Genomic DNA, 21,835 nt, shown 5'->3' on the forward strand with positions numbered 1-21,835 from the left:
CGGCAGCATCCTTCTCTTCCCTTGGCGATGTCACAGCTGTGACTGGGGACATCCTCTGAGAAAAACTCTGTACTCTGAAATACTCCTGTCTTTCAATAAATACTAATGGACACCTGTCCTAAGGCAGAAACTGCCCTAAGTGCTGGGTCCCAGCAAGACCAGGATGTGCCTGCCCTCATGGAATGTACATGTTGTAGAAAGAGGGACAGTTCGTCCAAAAAGGGAGAGCAGGCGGAGGAGGGCATTGCAGGATGTAATCAGGACTGAGGAGACAGTAAAAGGCGAGGATGCCACAGAGGGGCTTGGGAGGAGGTATTTCTTGAGCTCATTTATCCAGAGCCTACGTTTTGTTAAACTCTAGGATAACCCATGATAGATGAATAATTTAGACTCGTTAACTCCCTCCAGACAAGGTTTTCATGAAAATGGTTGCTTTCAGTTAGATTTCAGATGCCACAGACAAACTGATGACCTGAGATCTGCTGGCTCTGTCCAGCCGTCAGCAGTGAGTTTGTCCATCCATGTGTAAAATCAATCCTGCCATCTGGTTTACTTCAATTTCCGATCCCTACAACTCCATACAGTTATTTATCTGACTACTGTAATTTCATATAATTGAGCAAAGAGATTTTTACTCAACAAAAATTGTATCAGTTTCGGAGTTCCCGTTGTGGCTCAGCGGTTAACGAATCCAACTAGGAACCATGAGTTTGCCCTGGCCTCACGCAGTGGGTTAAGGATTCAGCATTGCTGTGAGCTGTGGTGTAGGTCACAGATGCGGCTCGGATCCCACGTTGCTGTGGCTCTGGCATAGGCTGGTGGCTGCAGCTCCAATTCGATCCCTAGCCTGGGAACCTCCGTGTGCTGCAGAAGCAGCCCAAGAAATGGAAAATAGACAAAAAAAAAAAAAAAAGTGTATCGGTTTCTTAATATGTGTTCCAGTCTCTGTTGTACTGGGGGGAAAAAAAGACCCTTCAGTGCTGACAGCCAAATTGCCGGCTAAACCGTAGTGTGCAGTGCTCAGTAATAGAGCTGTTGGGCTGAAGAATCATATGTGCTGGTTACCTGCTTTTCCACCACAGACATATTCATGTGAGGGACCAAACGGATAGAAAACTTTCCTATAACTCGGCCAGGTATGACGGTTTTGGCTCCAGGCTCATCAAACGCACCCTCAATCCCATGAATGGAGAGAGACGGGAACCTCCACAGGTGCATTAGAAGTTCCTCCTAAGTTCGGATACAATTGGTATAGAGAAGAATGTTTGGTTAAAACCCAGGTGAACTGTATTGCTTGTACCACCACTTTATGTACACCTACAGCACTGTTCATGACAAGTTCATTACTACCTTACTTAGACATGTCTGGACTAAAAGGACAGGTGGACATTTCCCCTCAGGACCTGGGACCCTCTGCTACCTTCGCCTGCCCAAGTTGCTCCCAGTGACAAGGGCCCCTTGTCGCCCAAGCTCTGAGGTTTGCTGTTAGTAGGTGGCTAGGGGGCTCTTTCCAAAATTGGGGTTCAATTATACACTCTATCTCCAGTCACTGCAATGACACCTTATGTGCTAAATGCATTTTCTTCTCAGAAGGCTTCAAGGAACTTCTCAACCCCTTAAACAGATAGGAAGTCCAGCTCAGTGGTGGAGGGCCAGGATGCAGTTAAGTTTCATAGACCTTGACCATGGTTGACCTAGGCCATGGGCACACGGCACATCAGGCACTGGGGATACACAGGTTAGCATCTCTCCTCTTTCAGATTACCTGTCACCTTGGGACCATACCTTGGTGTCAAACAGAAATTTCTGCATCTGGCTGCTGTGCCGGTACTCTTCGAGGTCCAGGTCAATGGCTTCATACATTTTTCTTTCCTCTTCTGTAAGAGGAGCCACGTGGTCATAGATTCCAGGGATCAGAATGCGACCAGACGAATCTACCAGGCTGCCTACGAGAGAACACGGGAGATACAGCCAGGTGGAAGTTACAGGTGTGCTGAACCCTGGCCCCAGGGCAGAACCTTGGGGACTCTCAGGGTTGCAGCAAGCCTGCAACTGGCCCTGGGCCCCAGAGCAGAGCCACTTGGCAGCAACTTACGCCCCAGAGGTGATGGTGGGAAGGAGCTGGTCATCAGGCCTGAGTCAGACCCATTTTTATGTACATTCTGTCAATGGAAGGATGGACACACATGAGTCTGCACTCAGTTAAATGTGGATTGACTTACCTGCATTACATATGAGTTCTCAACTATACTTTTTTGTTTGTTTTTTAGGGCCTCACCTGGGGCATATAGAAATTCCCAGGCTAGGGGTCGAATGCAAGCTGCACCTGTGACCTACACCACAGCTCGAGGAAGTGCTGGATCCTTAACCCACTGGGCAAAGCCAGGGATTAAACCCACATCCTCATTGATTACTAGTCAGGTTCTTAACCCTCTGAGCCACAATGGGAACTCCTCAACTATACTTTTACATCATAAACAAGGGTCTTTTTTAGTTTAATCTTACCCTGAGTTTGTCATGTGCTCATTAGAAAAAATTTTAAATATATATGTCTATGTATTATATATATATGTACATTCCAGAGAAACTGAAAGTCATCATTCCTTCTCAATTTCTCTCCCCTACGCACACCATGATAAGATAATAAATACTCATCTTTAACTAAAAGCACAGTAGCCTTGAGATCTCATTTACAGGCTACCCATCAGGAACAAGGAGGCTTAGCGACCAAATAGGTACACTATTCTGTAATTTGTTTTGTTTTGTTTTGTTTTGTTTTGTTTTCTATGGCCACACCTGCATATGGAAGTTCCCAGGCCAGGGGTGAAATTGTAGCTGCAGCCCCAGCCACAGCAATGCCAGATCCAAACCACATCTGTAAACTATGCTGCATGTTGTGGCAACGCAGGATCCTTAACCCACTGAGCCACAATGGGAACTCCTAGATATACTAGTCTGTTATTTGTGAAGGAGTTGTAGGATTAACAGGAATGAGGACAAGTCATCAATGAATTATCTATAAAAGGAGCAGATGCTGAGACTGGGTAAACACTGCTCACCGTCTTGAGAAAGTACTTAAAAAGATCCAAAGCAACCAGCAAGTAGACTAATAATAAAAATGATAGAAAATGTCTCTGGGGGAGCTAAATTCATCCTCAGTCCATCCAGGGACTTTTATTCAAGTAAAGACACTTCATAAAAATATGTACCACATTCTTCACGTGATTATAACCTGACAATGTCAGGAAATTACTGTGAAGCACAGCGTCTTCAAGGTTTTCTGTTAAAGTTGGCAATTACAAAGCTGGGGGTAGAAGACACCCCACATGGTTACCTGACACCTGCCTGTACCAGACCCACCTCCCACAAGACAGAGACACCTCCCACACCTTTGACCACACAGGCTGGATAACAAGAGTGACCCTACATGAGCAGATCAGCAAGTTGTTTGGCCTGTGTAGACACAGTTGAAGACAAAATAAACACTCACTAAAATCTACAGGGTGGCAGCCATGTGAAATGGAATGGGCTTCTCAGTGCTTTGAGATGATCAGAGAAGGCAAAGCCCTTAGGTGTGAGGGGGCCAAGATGGCCAAATGTGATGAGAAGCCTTCCCAGTTCTGGCTCTCAACCACAGCCTCCTTAGTCCCCCTCTAGTACCCCCAGGAATCCTCCTAGACTTTGGGTTAGTAAGATTAACACGGTCCTGTCAGGGGCAGACAGGGACCCTCTTCACATGGGGTCATACACACAGGAACAGTAGGGTGACACCACCAACAATTCCCCTGGCTCCCAACTCCACGTGTGACATCATCCATCAGCAGAGCTTGTACCTTCTGGAAGAATGCCTGGGAATGTACTTATGGGCTCTGGTTTGTTAATCTGCTTCACCAAATGCTCCATAGCTCATAAGGAAAAATAAATAAATAAATAACAAAACTACCATCAAAGAACAAATATTCATTATAAAGAACAAATTAAAGACTCCATTATATAATATGTATGTTGAGTATAGACTCAAAACAAAATTATAACTGCACTTTAGGGATGGTATTTGCAGACCACTATGCACAAATAGGCTTTCCTGGGGGTCCTGAGTTATGGATTCCCCTCATTCAGCCCCCAAAGAATATTATATATCAAATAAATGATACAAACTCATTATAAAACTCAAATCAAAAAATTACAACAACAACAACAAAAAAGACAAAAAGACAAAAAAAAAAGGAGTTCCCGTTGTGGCGCAGTGGTTAAAGAGTCCGACTAGGAACCATGAGGTTGCAGGCTGGGTCCCTGGCCTTGCTCAGTGGGTTAAGGATCTGGCGTTGCCGTGAGCTGTGGTGTAGGTTGCAGACGCGGCTCGGATCCCGCGTTGCTGTGGCTCTGGCGTAGGCCAGTGGCTACAGCTCTGATTCGACCCCTAGCCTGGGAATCTCCATATGCCGTGGGAGCGGCCCAAGAAATAGCAACAACAACAACAAAAAAAAGACAAAAAGACAAAAAAAAAAATAAGCTGTGCACCTGGATGACTGAGACTGTATGTCACTGGTTTACAATCCCCTGTCTGTCACCTTCACCAAAATCAAAGCAAAACATAGACTCCATGAGTGTTCCCTGTGGGGTATGTCCCTGAACATCTGCGGACGTTCTTGTAGGTGAGGACAGACCTTGCTCCTAATCCAGCCGAAGAGACACAGGTGAGGAGTCAGCTGTATGTCCACAGCGGCAGAGATGCCCCGAGCCAGCTGAGGGCGTGTGCGTGGGGAACCCACACGGCCTTCCACTTGGGCCTCGGTGCCTGGGCCGTCTGGATGCAGGCAGGACCCACAGGTGAATCAAGTTGGGCAAACTGGCTTTCTGGACACACACACACACACACACACACACACACACACACACACACGACATACACACACGACTCCCATCTGCGCTGCATCCAGGTCCACTTCAGGGAACTCACTGGTGTCTCTGAGCCACTTGGGTAGCGGGGACCTTTGGGAAGGAGGCAAGGGACCTGGGTAGATTTGGCATCAACTCTGGATGCTTCTCCAGAAGGATCTTAGGGACAGCCAGAGGTGTCTCAACATCCAGTAATGGGGTGGACTAAGGAAGAGTTCAGTCCATGAAAAGAAATGACATAACAAGTCTGACGAACGATTAGCCAAAGGGAAGAAACTAAGAACATGGTTTTCCCTCTACTCTGCCCTGATCCTGGGCTGGCCTGGAAACTGAGGGGAGACACACTGGGTCAAACAGAACCATCATAGCAGATCCCTGATGCTTAATAAGTGAAATGAAAGAAGAGGTTACCGAGAAGAGCAACCAGGTCCGCCATGGGTTCATTAAGGATCCCACCAAAGGTCCCCGAGTGAAAATCTTGATCTCTGCATTTCACCTGCAAGACAGGTAAAAGAGCCCACAGTGCTCACTGCCTGCCAGCTTCAGCAATAGCTGTCACCTGGCCGAGGACACTTTCCCGATGTCCCGCAGGACCCAGGTGAGTCAGCTGATGTCATCACATCTCCTCTTTGTCCCATGACTTGAAGCGTCTGCCCACCACCACCCTCCCCCCCATGTCCTCATGTCCCATGGAAGCCCCTGAAACTGACTTCAGCCCCCAACTACACCCCCGGTAGTGCTGCAGCCAAGACCACCAGCCCCTCCTCAGCCAAACTGCTGATGTTTAACAGCCTTGTATTCCTCTTGGTTTCACCCCATTCTTGCTCAGCCTTCCTTCCAGAACAATTCTCCAGGAAACTTTCTTCTCTTTATTCCTTTCTTGCCTGCAGGACAATTCTACTTGTGTCCCCTCAATAATTTCTTCTCTGTCTCTTCAGCCCCAGCCCACTCCTTGGATCATTCCTCCTCCACATGCACAGCGTCCAGGCCCACATGACCTCATTCACACCCTCCAAGCTCTTAAACGCTCATGCTGTAGGTCTGACCTTTGACCTACTCACAACACCTGGAACTTCCGGTCACATGTAGCACCCCACACCTCAGTGTGCTCGCAGCTCCTGAACTGCAGAAGGTCTAGAAGTGAACACCTTCCCCTGCAGTTACTTCCCAGCCTGCTGTTTCCAAACAGGGAGAGATGCCCCTGAATGACGCTGGATTCCTCCTATGCACACTGTGTCCGCCAGTTTCTAGGTTCTAATGAGGTTTTCAATTCTCTTTGGTTCAATCCCTCTCACCTTTCCTGTCCGGCTCCCAACCATCTATAACACAGTGGAGATCAATCTTCCTTGCAGTTACTTTAGCGTGAAACCTCTATTGCACTAGGCAGTAATATTAACAAAGCACTTTGGGGTTTGCAGAGCCCCAGCTCTGAACTTTTACACTGCCTCATCCAACCTTCTGGTCATGGCTTCCTTCCTCCTAGCCCTTGGTCACAATCCTGTCCCCCACTCTCCCATTTTTCGGCCCCATCAACACAGCCAGTGCCTGGACCCACCCGAGATCTCCCCACCTCTCGTCCTCCTGTCTTCCTTCTCCCCCTCAGCCTAAATGCCTCTCTGCATCACCTCAACTTTTCTGAGGGCAACGTTTTGGCTCACTTTCCCTTCTTCCTCTATCACAGCATCTGGCACAGCATCAGCACTGGACCAACCCTGTGAACTGGTTCGTCTCCATCACTGGCTACTGAGCATAGCTGTAGACGATATCCCACAGCCCGAGAGATGACTCTTGTGCTAACCCTGCCTGGCACGTCCTCCTGCCCACCTACCCCCACAGAGACCACTTCAGGCACATGTCTCTGCAGACAGAGTTCCTTCCAACACAACTGCAGAAACAGGCCGGCTACAGGGAGATGTTCGCCCAATCCTGCCTGCGTCTGCAGCACTTCCCCCAGCATAGGGTCTCAGCCCCCCTGTTCTCATAAGCTCCCCCCACCAGGCACCCTCCAGCTGCTCCCCATCTTGTGCCTTCTCATTTACAGACAAGTTCCCTGAGGAGGACTCTTCAAGGACCAACGCTGCTCCCTTTCTCACTCCCACCTTGTCCATTCGAGCATCTGTATCTGTAGACAGTCAATTTTGAGGGCAGTCCTGTACCTCCTGGAACCATGTCTCACAAACAGAAGGCACACGCCATTGTCCAAATGCACAAGTGTCCCCAAATTTTCTATCCCACTTGATTGTCACAACCTTGGCGAGTAGACAGGGCTTGTGTCACCAACGCACACACTGTTGTTCAGGAACACGACTAAAATGTGTAAATAGCTCAGAGACTCTGCTGCGAGGGCTTTCTGGTTATAAACTGCATGCTCTCTCCCAAGCTGTCTGTATTAATGGAGAAGGAGCAGGAAGCAAGTCGGCTCCAGACGGAACTCAGACCATGTTAACTGATCACAGCAACCCCGGGGTCTCCTGTGCTCGTGTTACAGGAAAGGAAACTGGCTTGGAGGTTGAGGGGCCGCACAAGCTGTTTCAGAACCCAGGCAATGCCTGCACCTCTTCTCTTCTGTCCCAGAGGTGGCGGGCAGATCAGGTAACACAGTCACAGCCTCCCCACCCCTAATGGTCAGTCAGGCTCCTTGCTCCAGTGCTGCTGTGCCTGCCTCCAAATCCCACAGCTTTAGGTCCTAAACCTTCTAGTTTGTGAGTAACAAAGTCCCCTGAATCTTCTCTCTAGAAGAATGCACAAAGCACGTACATCCACGTTGGGGGGCTTCATGAACTCCCCTAGTTCCAGAACCCCGGGACCCCCCCAGGCCGTGCATCTGCTCTCTCATCCCCACCAAGATCCCAGCAGGCACCCTTCCTCCTGGCTGCTGCCCTTTGCCAGTACCTCCACCATGAAGTAGCTGTTGCCTCGTGTGCCATAAGTGAGTGCTGGCTTGCTCTGGCTGATCCAGAGGTTATCTGAAATCACGATGTAGTCTACATTAGAAAAGAACCCAGTCTTTTCCTTCTTGACGAGCTCCTCCAGGGCAAGAGAACCGGCCTCTTCCATCCCTTCAATGACGAATTTGATGTTCACAGGGAGATCCTGAATACACAGTGGAGCAGACAAATCCTGCTGTCAAAACGGGTGGACACCCAGGAGTTCCTGTTGTGGCTCAGTGGTAATGAACCCGACTAGAATCCATGAGGACTCGGATTTGATCCCCGGCCTCACTCAGTGGGTTAAGGATCTGGTGTTTCCATGAGCTGTGGTGTAGGTCACAGACATGGCTCGGATCTGGCGTTGCAGCTCTGATTTGACCCTAGCCTGGGAACTTCTATATGCTGCCGGTGTGGCCCTAAAAAGGAAAAAAAAAAAAAAGAGTGACACCTTGCCCTTTCACCTTGTAAGATCCAGGATTTATTGGCATGTAACAAAAATACATTAAGGTATTAAGTACATTCCCAACAGCTCCCTTTACAGTGTAGGAGCTTTAACTAAGGTTGTGAAGGAGAATTTAAGGTTAATGGCGGATGACCCATAAACTTAATGCTGGAGGTCGTTCCTAGAGAAAAAGGCGCCTCCACAATACCGGGTCTGCTGGGCCCCACAGAGAAGCCCTTTCCTCTTTCTCCCCAAAAGGAATTTTTCCAGAAAGATTACTCAGTTACAATCTTTTTTCTGTCCTAGTAATTCTGAGCATGATAAATGAGAACTCTTTCCTTTGAAAGGCTGTCTAACGTTTAAGCTTCAGGATAATTTTTATTTCAAGTATCTGTTATTTTTCAGCTCTGAGTTCAATGTGCCTTTTAACTTATTCAAAGGCTTTGATCTTGTAGCAAAATGGAACTTGAGTTTTTCTCTAGTTAATATTCAGACATGGAATAGCGCCTTTAAAATTTTTACAATGTGCCTTTCCCCCATTTGGTTTTGATCTTTTTGTATCTTTATAATTTATAACCTCATATCTTTGAGACCCACGCGGAAAGGAGAGGTCAGTGGCTTTTCCTGGAGCATAAGGCACATGCAAGGGGACTTGAAAAGTGATTCTATGTGGACAGGGCAGCACAAATATACTAATTAGTTGTAATGAGTGGTATCAACTCGGCCCAGATTAACAAAGGCAGGATGAGTGGAGGATTACGTGTTAGGAAATAAGTGACCTTCCGTCATTCAATTGGGTAAGGGCCTTTGGGGATAATGATTCATCCAAAGTATTCCTTGACCACATTTCTATGGAATTAGGAAGTTAAGCTAAAGTTCTGAAATGGTAAGATTTGAAAGCTCTTTATTAACATTTAACTAGAAAACAACTGCTGAGAAGTAGTTGGAAAGCCTAAGAATTTTCTGGCAAAATGTGATTAATAAAATACAAGCCAGTGTTTTACTGGAGGAGGATGTTGGGCCAGCTGCCAGGCTTGGGCTTCGGTCTCGGCAATGTCTCTCAACACCCAAGAGATCCAGGACCAGCCTTTTCACCGCTCAGCAGTGCACATCTCTGTGCAAGACGGGAATTAACACTGATGACCCAGCCAGATGATGTACATTTAAGGGCTCCATGAGCAAGACAGAGAGAGGGGATGGGAGGGCAGGAGGGAGCCAGGAAAAAAGAAACCAGTGCTCACAAAGGGCCCAGTACTCAAGGCACCAAAGAACCTTTACATGTGTAACATCACTTAGTCCATCAACAAGCCTGGAGGTAGAAACGGTCATTCCCAGCTCACGAATGAGGAAAGTGAGGCTTGGGGAGCCCTAGATTTGCCTAAGGGCAGTGGATCTTTCTTACATTTTGTTTGTGATTCTGTAAGCTTCAGAGTTGAAATGTAAAAGGCAAAGCATATTTGACCTTTATATAGAAACTTTCTTATAAATATTGCTCCCCTCTTCTTAAGAAAGGACAGAAAAGGAGAGAGAAGGAGGGAGGTGGCAAGGAAGGAAGGAAGAAGAAAGAAAATAGAGAGATCGAATTAAAGAAAGTGAGAGAAGAGTTCCTGTTGTGGCTCAGCGGTAAGGAACCTGACTAGTATCCATGAGGATGCAGGTTCAGTCCCTGGCCTCGCTCAGTGGGTTAAAGATCTGGCATTGCCAAATCAACCCCTAGCCTGGGAACTTCTATATGCAGGTGCAGCCCTAAAAACACAAAAAGAAGAAGAGGAAAAAGAAAAGGAAGAGAAGGAAGAGGAGGGGGATGGAAGGGAAGGGGGAGGGAGAGGAGGAAGAAGAAGAAGAAGAAAGTGAGAAAGAGAAATATCAAGGACTTATCAATCCTGGGACTTAAACGCTGCTGAAGCCAGACTCCCTTCCAAACTGCGCTCCAAGGAGAGGAGCATTCAACAATAGACACCTATAAGTTGAGTCTGAGCAGAAGAGAAGCTCTGGCTTGAAGGGGTCCCTGAGTAGTGAGGCAGTTCCAGTGTGAGCTCAGGAATGAAGCCAGAGTCCTCGAGGCCGGGGCATCAGAGACTTGACCTCCCACCCCCAGGACCCTCCATGCCTGGCACATAGTAGGCGCTCTGAACTCAGAGCGAGGCCAACGGGGTTGGATTTTCCTAGAAATGTCCAGGGAGTCAGGCTGTAATGATGGTGCCCCCGTTCTTCCTCCTGGTCCCTCCTCCACTTCAAGCAGCTCCTCCACCATCTCCAGCCCTAGAGCTACCTCCTCTCAGGAAGTATCCCTGGACCCAGAGCTCACCAGTCTCAGTGGGGTTGTTTTCCAACCTCCCCAGGGTGGGGAACAGGGGCTGGGAGCCAAGGGCCACGCTCTGCACAGCTCAAGTTCAAGCTCAACTAACTAGCTGGGCCACTGCTGTGTGAAATGGATGGAAGAAGGCCATCAAACTCAATGTCACAGAGCCAGCGCCCATATCAACATCCTCATTTCTGTGGAACAGAATCTGAAGCCCAGAGAGGTGGAATCTCCCACCCATGGACACGCTGCTAGACTGATCCTGTTTGGAGTCAAAGCACATTCATTACCAGAAAAAAGCAGTGCCAGAAGAAACCATCCTGTGAGCATATCACACAAGACAGTTATAGCTGGTGGCCTGAGAGAGAGGCCCTCCCCTCTAAGCTGCCCTCTTCCTGTAACCCTTCCTTGGCCTACTGAAACCACTTCCCACAGAATGGCACATAACAAAGATCACTGCCTCGATAGTTTACAAAGTAGCTAATATACTTCTTTTTCCCTTTTTTTCTTTTTTGGCCATGCCCACAGCATATGGAATTTCCTGGGGCCAGGGATCAAACCCACACCACAGCAGCGATCCAAGCCACTACAGTGACAACGCTAGATCCTTAATCTATTGCAACACAAAAGAATTCCTGCTAATATATTTTTCTTTTTGTTGTTGTTTTTTTTGTTTGTTTTTTAGGACTACACTCACAGCATATGCAGGTTCCCAGGCTAGGGGGTTGAATCAGAGCTACAGCTGCCAGCCTACACCACAGTCACAGCAACATAGGATCTGAGTCGTGTCTGCAACCTACACCACAGCTCACAACGCCAGATCCTTAACCCACTGAGCGAGGCCAGGGATCGAACTCCCAACCTCATGGTTCCTAGTCGGATTCGTTTCTGTTGCACCACAATAGGAACTCCCACTAGTATATTTCTTAAACTGTATGCCTGCCTCTATTAACAAAACCATACTTTGTGATAAGAAGGGGCTGCAGATAAAAAAGACAAGCTGAATAAGATGACAAGTCCCAGCAGATAGTGATGTAGCCATGGGCTCAACATGTATTTTGTTGTGTTTCATTGTTTAACATGGTCAACATTTTGGGCTCACGGCATTGCCCTGCCCCAGACCAGCTGGGGGTCTTTGAGCATGTTCCCTTCCCTTCCCTTCCTGAGCCTTGCCTTCCTCATCTGTTAAATGCATCTGGTTGTAACACACTCCTCCAAAGACTGTTGGGAAGAGCAAAGGACACCATGCAGCTCACTGTCTTCATCACCATCACAACCATCACCACCATCATCATTATCATCACCATCAGCATATCACTGTTACCATCACCAAGACCATCACCATCATCATCACCGCCATCAACACTGTTGCCACCATCAACACCACCACCACCATCATCACCATCAGCACCATCACTATCACCATCACCAAGACGACCACCACCATCACTGTCCTCATCCTCAATGGCACCCACCTCATCCAGAGCTCTGAATGTGCTCACAGCATTGATCCACGCTAAAACAGGGCCTTTGTTGTCTGTTGTTCCTCGGCCATAAAGCTTTCCTTTAAAAATTGGGGAAGAAATTTCAGAAAAGCATGGACACTTCTGTCAGGTTGAGTGAGTCAAAAACAATGATAATCATTATTTACAAAGGTAATCAATGATTATAGGTAATTACAAAGGTAATCAATGATTATAGGTAATCATTTATTTGAACAGTGTTTTCTATTTTTCCAGGAAGAAATCTTGCTCTGAAATTGCAAAGTATTGTTTCTAATGTATAAAGAATATGGTCAGCAGCTTCAGAAAATGTAAGCGAATTTGAAATATGCAAATCCCTTTGGCCTTAATAGTAATTAGGTGTTTTATCTGAGTTCATTGAAAAAGATGGTAGGAGAAGTTCCCATTGTGGCTCAGGGGTAATGAACATGACAAGTATCCATAAGGATGCAGGTTTGATCCCTGGCCTCACTCAGTGTGTTAAGGATCTGGTGTTGCCATGAGCTGTGGTGTAGGTTGGCAGCTGCATCTCTGATTCAACCCCTAGCCTGGGAACCTCCATATGCCGCGGGAGCGGCCCAAGAAATGGCAAAAAGACAAAAAAAGGAAAAGGGTATATGTTTGTCTTATAAAACATAATTGCATTTGGTATTTTTAAAAAAGAAAACATGTGACCCACACAACTATTTCCTTGAAACCCAAGAATGTCCACCCTGGGGATTTAATTGGCTCAGGGACACAAAGGTTCACAGTTTCACAAATGAAAGAAAATCAGCCTCAGAATTCCCATTGTGGCGCAGTGGAAGCGAATCCAACTAGGAACCATGAGGTTGCAGGTTCAATCCCTGGCCTTGCTCAGTGGGTTAAGGATCTGGCGTTGCTGTGAGCTGTGGTGTAGGCTGGCAGCTGTAGCTCTGATTGGAGAACCTCCATATGCTGTTAGTGCAGTCCTAAAAAAAAGAAAGAAAGAGAGAGAGAGAGAGAGAAAGAGGAGAGAGAGAAAGAGGAGAGAGAGAAAGAAGGAAAGAAAGAAAGGAAAGAAAGGAAAGAAAGGAAGAAAGAAAGAAAGAAAGAAAGAAAGGAAAAGAAAGAAAGAAAGAAAGAAAGAAAGAAAGGAGGAAGGAAAGGAAGGAGGCAGAAGGAAGGAAGAAGGAAGGAAGGAAGGAAGGAAGGAAAGAAAGAAAGAAAGAAAGAAAGAAAGAAAGAAAGAAAGAAGAAAGAAGAAAGAAAGAAAGAAAGAAAGAAAGAGTCAGCCTTAATGGACCAACAAATTGACCTGCTAACAATGACAGGTAAGACCTGGAGCCAGGGTCAGGGTCACATCTCAAATTCTTAAGCCTTGTGAGAAATAGATCCTCCACCCTCAGATGAGCCCAGCACGAGCTGTCACTGACCATCCACTTCCGTAAGCGTGTAGGGGTCTGTGCGCCACCCATCTGCCTGTCTGGCAGGCTGCACATCCAAGTGGCCATAGAAGCAAACTGTGGGTTTCTCAGGATTGTTTCCCAGTTCGGCCAGGATGATGGGTGGTATGGGGAGAGTCTGGCCATCGGGCAGCTGCAGGAAAAAAATGGCTAACATTTAAAAAAAAAAAAAAAGGAGTTCTCGTTGTGGAATCAGTGCAGTGAAAACAAATCCAACTAGGAACCATGAGGTTATGGGTTCGATCCTTGGCCTCCGCTCAGTTGGTTAAGGATCCGGTGTCACCGTGAGCTGTGGTGTAGGTCAAAGATGCGGCTCAGATCTGGCGTTGCTGTGGCCATAGTGTAGGCTGGCAGCCATAGCTCCAATTTGACCCCTAGCCTGGGAACCTGCATATGTTACAAGTTCGGCCCTGAAGAGCAAAAAAAAAAAGCCAGAGTTCCCACAGTGGCTTGTGGGTTAAGAATCTAACTGGAGTAGCTCAGGTTCCTGAAGAAGTGTGGGTTTGATCCCTGGCCTGGTACAGCAGGTTAAAGGATCTGGCATTGCCAGCAGATGCAGCTTGGATTCAATCCCTGGACTGGGACCTTCCATATGCCCCAAGTACAACCACTAAAAAAAAAAAAAAAGAAAAAAAAAAGAGTTTCCATTGTGGCTCAGAGGTAACAAGCCCAACCAATATCCATGAGGATGCAAGTTTGATCCTGGCCTCCCTCAGAGGGTTAAGGATCTGGCAATGTTGTGGCTGTGGTGTAGGCCAGCAGCTACAGCTCCAATTCGACCCCTAGCTTGGGAACTTCTATATGCCACAGGTGTGGCCCAAAAAAAAAAAAAAAAAAAGGCCATTTAGTTCTTCCAGAAAATTCAAAGAGAGGATATTAGGAGCCTATTTCTACCCTAGTCCTTGGAGAGCCTGCGTAATTTTTGTGATCATCACTTTATCCAGTTCTAAAATGGGTACCATGAGACACTTTTAATTAAAACAATTAGAAGCACAGTACTTCCTTAGGCATACATAGACAAAGCGTAAACTTATTTGAACACACTCTTCAATACAAACTCAGACTCAACGAGCTCCAATTAGGTGGAAACACAGACTATTCACACTTGTCAGTGCTAGAGCAGGAGATGCCAGGAGGTTAAAGAACCATTTGCCCCTGAGTGGCAGTTACCAGCCTTGATTCTGGTGAGAGATTGGGTCCTCTGAGGAAGAAGCATTTGAACTTAAGGGAACAGGCCATTTGGGAGAAACATGAAGCACATGAAAGACACAGGTGGGTGCCTCCTGCACCACCACCTCCCTGCCCTCCCCCACCCGTGGTCCAATACCACAAGAAGCCAGTGGCACAGCGTCCCTTGGGACGAGGTAGACAGGTTCACCCTCACCAGGAATCAGGATGATGGGGCATTTGGGTCAAGCATCAGGGAAGCTCCCAGCCTGCCACCCCAGGAAAATGGAAGCTCAGAGGTGGGAGGGAGCCACCACACCTTCTGAGACCCCATGTTCACGGCATCCACATGGGCTCCCAGGCTCCGGAGCCGTTCTTCAGCCAGGGCCATCATCCTGAGCAACTCTTGCCGGAGGCGGGGCACAGGCTGAACTGAGTCACTCTCAACAGCTACCCACTCCTTCAGGGTCTGGAGGAAGGAGACAGAGACAAGGTGGTTAGTGTGGGGCTCTCCGCGTCCACGGCAGGGGATCGGGGGTGGGGTGGGGGGACACACATTCCAGATCCATCGCCTTTCCCTTGACCTGAAGACCAAGCTGGCCAACACGGGACACTCAAAACAATTGGATGAGTTCCTGCTGGGGCCCAGTGGATTAAGGATCCAACTGCAGCAGATCGGGTCATTGCTGAGGCACAGGTACAAACTCTAGCCCTGCTCAGGGGGTTAAGGATCCAGCATTGCTGCAGCTATGGCACAGGTTGCACCTGCATCTTGGATTCGCTCCCTGGCTCGGGATCATCCATATGCTGAGGGTGCAGTTGAAAAAAAAGCCATCAGCAAATGAGCTATGGGTGTGATCAAGAGCACAGATGCCAGAAATGTCTGGTTAATGATGGGACAGGATGGGACAGCAGGTAGTGAGCTGCCCCCAAAGCCTGGACCCAGGCCCCTCAGCTCCACCCAGTCAGCACAAAAGGGCCAGTCCCACCCCCCTTTCTGGTTTCTAAGAACCAAAAGCACCTACCCCCCAGGACCAGGTTTCCCACAAATGACACTCACAGGTCACTCTGACCCAACCCCACAGTGGTTCAGCTGGGCTGAGCAGGGCAGGCCCCCTTCTGATCAGCCCCCATGTCTCAGTCATTTCCCCCCTTCCCCACTGCACCTGCAGGCCTGGGAGGCAGTGTAACCCTGGCTTTAAACTCAGGGCTGGGAAGGCAGACAGCCTGAGCTCCCAGTCCATGTGCTGTCTGTCACAGGTGGTAACTTCCAGGACCTTCCTTAAGTTCTCTTAGCTCTGCTTTCTCAGCTGTACAAGAGGAGTGACAGCCCTCACCACAGGTCACAGTGAGTGTAAGGCTGTGATACAGTGACAGATACGTATTCTGTCTTTCTCCCTGACTCTTGGCCAGAGCTCCTAAAACTTGCATAACTTCCTAAACAATAAGGTAATAGGAGCATCTGCTGTTCTAATACTTGGTTTATTTTTTTTTTAGGACCACACCTGCAGCATATGGAAGTTCCCAGACTAGGGGTCAAATCAGAGCTGCAGCTGCCAGCCTACGCCATACCCATAGTAACACCAGATCCAAGCTGCATCTATGATCTACACCACAGCTCATGGCAACGGTGGATGCTTTAACCCACTGAGCAAGGCCAGGGATAGAACTGCATCTTCATAGTTACTGGTCAGGTTTTTAACCCACTGAGCCAGGATAGGAACTCGCTAATATTTGGTCTTTGCCCCCAGTTCCTGACACAGAGCTCCTAGTGTCCCTAGGACTTCCCGGGTGACAGGAAGGCAAGTCTAGAGGGCCCTGGGTGGGGGCTGCTCCCTAGGAAGACCAGGCCTCCATGAGATGCTGGAGACTTTCAGCCCGGCCCGCACTCTCTGAGGAAGGAAGATGGGCTGAAGACTGATTAAGAACCTCTGGTGCCTATGTGATGGAGCCTCTGCGAACATCCCAAGGCTCGGGGTCCAGAGAGCTTCCAGGTGAGGATCTCAGGCCAGGACAGGGTGGGGCGGCATCCACAGAGAACTGCAGAACCAGTTGTGCGGAAACCCCACACTTCTGTGCCAGAGTGAGAGCAGAGGAAACACATCCTCCGCAGTGAGGACGGAATGAGAATGTACAAGTGACCCAGCCCTGTGGGCACTCAGGAACTGCTAGCATGTTATTAGGAATAACCCTTCCTATTCCAGCATCCGTACCTGAGCTGCTTATATGGGAGTGGCCAGTTTTTATGAAAACCACACATGTGGTCTTGGACTCTACTTCCTAACTTGTCTGAGTTTGATTCTTATCCTGACTGTAGCACTTTTTAATTTTATTATTTTTAATAGTCTTTTTATTTATTTATTTATTTATTGGCCAGGCCCGAGGCATGCTGAAGTTCCCAGGCCAGGGATTGAACCTGTGCCACAGCAGCGACCTGAGCCATAGCAGTGAAAATACCAGATCCTTAACCCACTGAACTACCAGGAAACTCCAGTAGCACTTTTATTTTTTATTACAGAAGACATTTATTTAATCCTAATGAACATTATGTTTTACATTTTACACTAGAATTTATAGGGCAGATTCTCCAAGTTGTTGCTAGACTTAATGGGGCGGGTATATCTTACAAGGTTCCAGAGAGGAGTACTGGGGCTAATAGGCCCAAATTGGCAGATGCTCCCACCACAAGTTCCACCCTATGCTGGAAACCCCAATCAGGTTTCAAATCGCACTAGGCATTTACACCAAGTCAATGTTCCCACATGAGGAAGGATTCCATGAAGGTCAAGCTTGGGAACACCAGCCTGGACACTTAGCTTTGCCCTTTAGCATGAAACACAGGGGGTTCATGTCTGTCTGTACAGTAACATTCCTAACATTGGTTAATCCAACAAACGTGCACTGAACACCCATCATGTACTAGACAGTATCAGGGGCTGGGGTAGAGTCTAGTGTGACCTCAGGGAGTTCCCAGGCAGTGGAGGTGGGCCGAGGTACATGTGTTAGTGGCAGAAACAGGAGCGCCAGCAGATGGAGAAGGGATGTGCCAGTGAGACTGTGGGTACAGCACCCCCCACTCCTAGATCCCCTCTCCTTTCTGTTCCCCTGGCCTCCCTCATCACATCTTCTCCCCTGTAGGTACACCCACACCTTGCGCAGATCACCATGTGGTCAGGTAGGACAAAGCACAGGATCATAAATGAGGAGGTAACTGTGAATATAGCACGTGAGCTATTCAACGGGCAGCTGTGACACTGAACTTGTGAACTGAATTGAACTTGCAGAACTCTGGACTGGAAGCTGCAGCAGGGAGGGCGTGCTTCAGCCAGGTCTGCAGGTGGTGAGTAGTTCCACATGGGCCCCTCTGCAGGGGGTGATGGGCCATTTGCTAATGGTGCAATGGAGCTCTCTGGTCATTGCTGAAGACGTCACATGCACTGGGGATGTCCTTTTGGGAGGAGCAGCTAGGAGGATCTCTGACCTAAATCTAACCAATAATTTATTATTCTAATTCAATGAAGAGCCACAGGTGGTTTAAATGGGATTTAAAGTTGTTAGCCCAAAATACCCACATCTCCCAGCAAAAAAACCATCCTTCCAGATTCCCAAAGAGAATCCTACTACCCAGATGCTTTGCTTTTTTTTTTTAGTGCCGCACCCATGACATTTGGAGGTTCTCAGGCTAGGGGTCCAATCAGAGCTACAGCTGCTGGCCTACGCCACAGCCACATCAGATCCAAACCGAGTCTGCAACCTACACCACAGCTCACGGCAACTCCAGATCTCTAACCCACTGAGCAAGGCCAGGGATGGAACCTGAAATTTCATGGTTCCTAGTCAGATTCGTTTCCACTGCACCACAACAGGAACTCCTATCCAGACGTTTTGTGTGTGGAGGTCTCCTACCTGCACAAACTCATCCTGGTGGACATCAATGTACTGGAAGACCTTCCCCAGAACCCCGGGCGGCGGGGGAGGTGGGGAGAACATGCCCCAGTCCAGCAGCAGCAGGAAGGCAAGGACAGATGACACCTGCGACAGATGGGATGATTTAAAACAAAGACCAGACTTTGGACTCTCAAGCTTCTGTATACTTCATGACAGTTAATGTTATCCAACACAGCTGCTTCCAGCCTTGCAAACTAACATACCACAAGGTAGGAGATCCTGCTGTGGTTCAGCAGGCTAACAATTCAACTAGTATCCATGAGGATGTGGGTTCGATCCCTGGCCTCAATCAGTGGGTTAAGGATCCCGAAGTGTAGTGAGCTGTGGTGTAAGTCGAAGACGTGGCTCAGATCCCATGTTGCTATGGCTGCAGCATAGGCAACTCTACTCGTCCCCTAGCCTGAGAACTTCCATATGCCACATATGCAGCCCTAAAAAGCAACAGAAAGAGAGAGGGAGGGAAGAAGGAAGGAGGGAAGGAAGGGGGAAGAGAAGGAGGGAAGAAAGGAAGGACAGAAGAAAAGAAGGATAGAACTTACAAGCTGCCCCAGGATAAGTGGCATTGAGGACTGGTGATCATTTACACAGTCGGCCACACTCTCTGCCTGGGCGTCCCAAGTTCACAGTTTTCTCCCCATTCCTTCCCACCAAACTGGCCTCTCTGCTTCCATCTCTGCTGGATCCCTTCCTTCCTTTGCCTTAGACCTCATCTCCTCCCTCCTCCCTCTCCCTGGGACCCCTCAGAAGGCTCCAGGCTGGGTGCAGAGCAGGAAAAATGGGTCCAGAATTAGGGAGGAATTCCAGGTTGAGAATTAAACTAATTAACTTCTTCCAAACTAACTCTTCCTTCTGGATTGGTTTTGTACTTTTTTTCTTTTTAGGGCTGCACCTGCAGCATATGGAAGTTCCCAGGCTAACGGGTCGAATCCGAGCAGCAGCTGCTTGTCTATGCCACAGCAATAGCAACACCTGAGTGAGGCCAGGGATCAAACCCGCACCCTTATGGATGCTAGTGGGATTCTTAACCCGCTGAGCCACAATGAGAACTCCAGCTCTGTACATTTTTGAAATAGGTTTTAATTTTTTTAAAGCTGGTTTAAATAAGGTTCAGGCTGATTCTTTTCTTGGCCTCCAGTTCCAGGCACCAACAGAGGCAGGCTGAGGACTTGAGTCTGGAATAGAACCACTACAACTCAATAATAAAGATAAATTAACCCAATTTTTAAAATGGGCAGAAGGATTAGAATAGACATTTCTCAACAACAACAACAAAAAACCCAAATAGCTAATAAACGCATGAAAAGATGCTCAACATCATTGCCACCAGGAAAGTGCAAATCTAACCACAATGAGACAACGATGCACAGCACTCTGGATGGTTAAAATCAGCAAGTCAGGTAACAACAAGGGCTGGTGAGGATATGGAGGAAGGGAACCTTCATGCAGTCCTGGTGGGAATGCAAAATGGCGCAACTGCTTCAGAAAACAGTCTGGCAGTTCCTCAAATGATTCAACAGTGTCACCACATGACCCAGCGATTCCACTCCTAGATGCGCACTCGAGAGAAATGAAACCTGTATCGACACAAAAACTTGTACTTGAATGTTCCCAGCAGCATTATTCGGAATGGCTACAGGTGGAGACAATCCACATGATTGTCAGCAAATGGCTGGATAAACAAAATGTGGTTCAGACATGCAATGAACAATTACTCAGCCACAGAGAGAAGGGAAGAATTGGCACAGGCTGCAATATGAACGGACCTGAAGCCACATTATGTTAAGTGAAAGAAAGCTGACATAAAAGACTACGTATAGTATCAGTCTAATTACCTGAAATTCCAGAAGAGAAAAATCCTGAGAGACAAACCTAGATTCGTGGTTGCTTAGGGCTGGGAGCATTGGGGGAAATGTAATACGACTGCTAATGTGTTGGGGGTTCTTCCTAGATGATGAGAATGTTCTTAAGTTGATTGTGGCAGTGACTGTTCAATTCTGAATATGCTAAAAACTTTTGAGTTGCACACTTTAGGTGGGTGGATTGTAAAATGTGTGAATTATATTGCAACACAGTTGTCATAAAGATAATAATCATAAATCTAGGCACCCATTCAAAAATATAAATATATTCTTGAGTATGAGAAATGTCTATAAAGGAAGCTAAGGAGGGGGTGAATCAGGGTCTGATGAGCCACGCGCCTTGGTGCGTGGATTAAGCACTTAATCCAGCAGATGGCGCCAACGAGCTGCTCAGCATCTCCCTCCATGGCTACCAATTTCACCTTCTGCTGGGAGTGAGGCTGGACCTGACCAGGTTGGGTGGGGCAGAGCCAGGAGCCAGAGCTGCTGCCGACCAGGAGGAAATGGCTCCTTCAGACCCATGGCAGCAGGACCAGGAAGTTCTGGCTACTTTTTGCTGCTGATCTATTTAAATTAGTATGTGAGCTGTTATTTTTATTTTTCATTCATTCAGCTTCCATTAAAAAATGATTTGGTGCACCTCTTCAATGAAATATGAAAGGAAAATCTGAAGGGGAAAAGGAAGCCACAGAAGGGGAAGGAAAACTTAGGTTGTGAGGTCTGACCATTCTTCCTGAGGGAAGGGCACAGAGGGTGGAGCTTCTTATGGTGTTACGGCAGATACCCAGCAGCCCTGTGCTGCAGCGTATCAGCTCTGGCGACAGCCCCGTGGCTGTAGTGTACCAGCTCCAGTAGCTCTGTGGCCGTAGTGGATCAGCTCTTTTACTTGGCGAGAAATCAAGCGAGCACTCGGAGAGTTGGAGAACTCAGGTTTATTACGCCGGCGGGCTCAGAGGAGATCGCGCTCCAGAGTCTGAGCCCGGAAGAAGGGTTTCACAAGGCTTTTATGGGCTACGTCTTCTGGGTCCAAGCTTGACTAGTTGGACTGGAGTGACGTCAGGCAAGGTAGTAGATGCGGAAGCAGATGCATGGGGGAGGACTGGTTGGGGCAGTTGGCTAGACTTTGCTTAGTCATCATGGCTGGGGTCTCTCCTTTCTACATTTTATTGGGACATTTTCTCCTACAATGGCTTGTTCCTGGGGGTGAAGCCCTGCCCACTGGCCTGCACCCCCCCATCACCCCTCACCCCTGGAGTTTTTCCTTCATCTTTCTCTTTGTTCTCTTGTGTTCTAGTCATTCGTGCTTGACCTGAACAAATCACCCATAGAAACCTAGGGATTTGGAAAGGGTGTTCCTGGCCT

The 21,835-nt window shown here is 47.9% G+C and overlaps 1 protein-coding gene across 6 annotated transcripts in view; it reads right to left on the reverse strand.

Annotated features, from left to right (window-relative positions):
- The window catches only part of CNDP1 (carnosine dipeptidase 1), a 38,697-nt gene that overhangs the window by 4,122 nt on the left and 12,740 nt on the right, over positions 1 to 21,835 (reverse strand). For 5 of the 6 annotated variants that reach the window (XM_047766951.1, XM_047766953.1, XM_047766952.1 and 2 more), the window contains 8 exons: positions 18,573 to 18,698; positions 14,986 to 15,135; positions 13,470 to 13,632; positions 12,049 to 12,137; positions 7,792 to 7,992; positions 5,311 to 5,395; positions 1,786 to 1,946; positions 1,066 to 1,230 (listed from right to left, as the gene is read on the reverse strand). In XM_047766951.1, coding sequence (XP_047622907.1) covers positions 1,066 to 1,230; positions 1,786 to 1,946; positions 5,311 to 5,395; positions 7,792 to 7,992; positions 12,049 to 12,137; positions 13,470 to 13,632; positions 14,986 to 15,135; positions 18,573 to 18,656 — 1,098 coding nt within the window. In that variant the 5' untranslated portion in view covers positions 18,657 to 18,698. The remainder of the gene's footprint in view (positions 1 to 1,065; positions 1,231 to 1,785; positions 1,947 to 5,310; positions 5,396 to 7,791; positions 7,993 to 12,048; positions 12,138 to 13,469; positions 13,633 to 14,985; positions 15,136 to 18,572; positions 18,699 to 21,835) is intronic. The other variant, XM_047766955.1, reaches the window with a different exon arrangement.

The sequence above is a fragment of the Phacochoerus africanus genome, chromosome 2 (genome assembly GCF_016906955.1).
Source record: "Phacochoerus africanus isolate WHEZ1 chromosome 2, ROS_Pafr_v1, whole genome shotgun sequence".
NCBI classification, from domain to species: Eukaryota; Metazoa; Chordata; class Mammalia; order Artiodactyla; family Suidae; genus Phacochoerus; species Phacochoerus africanus.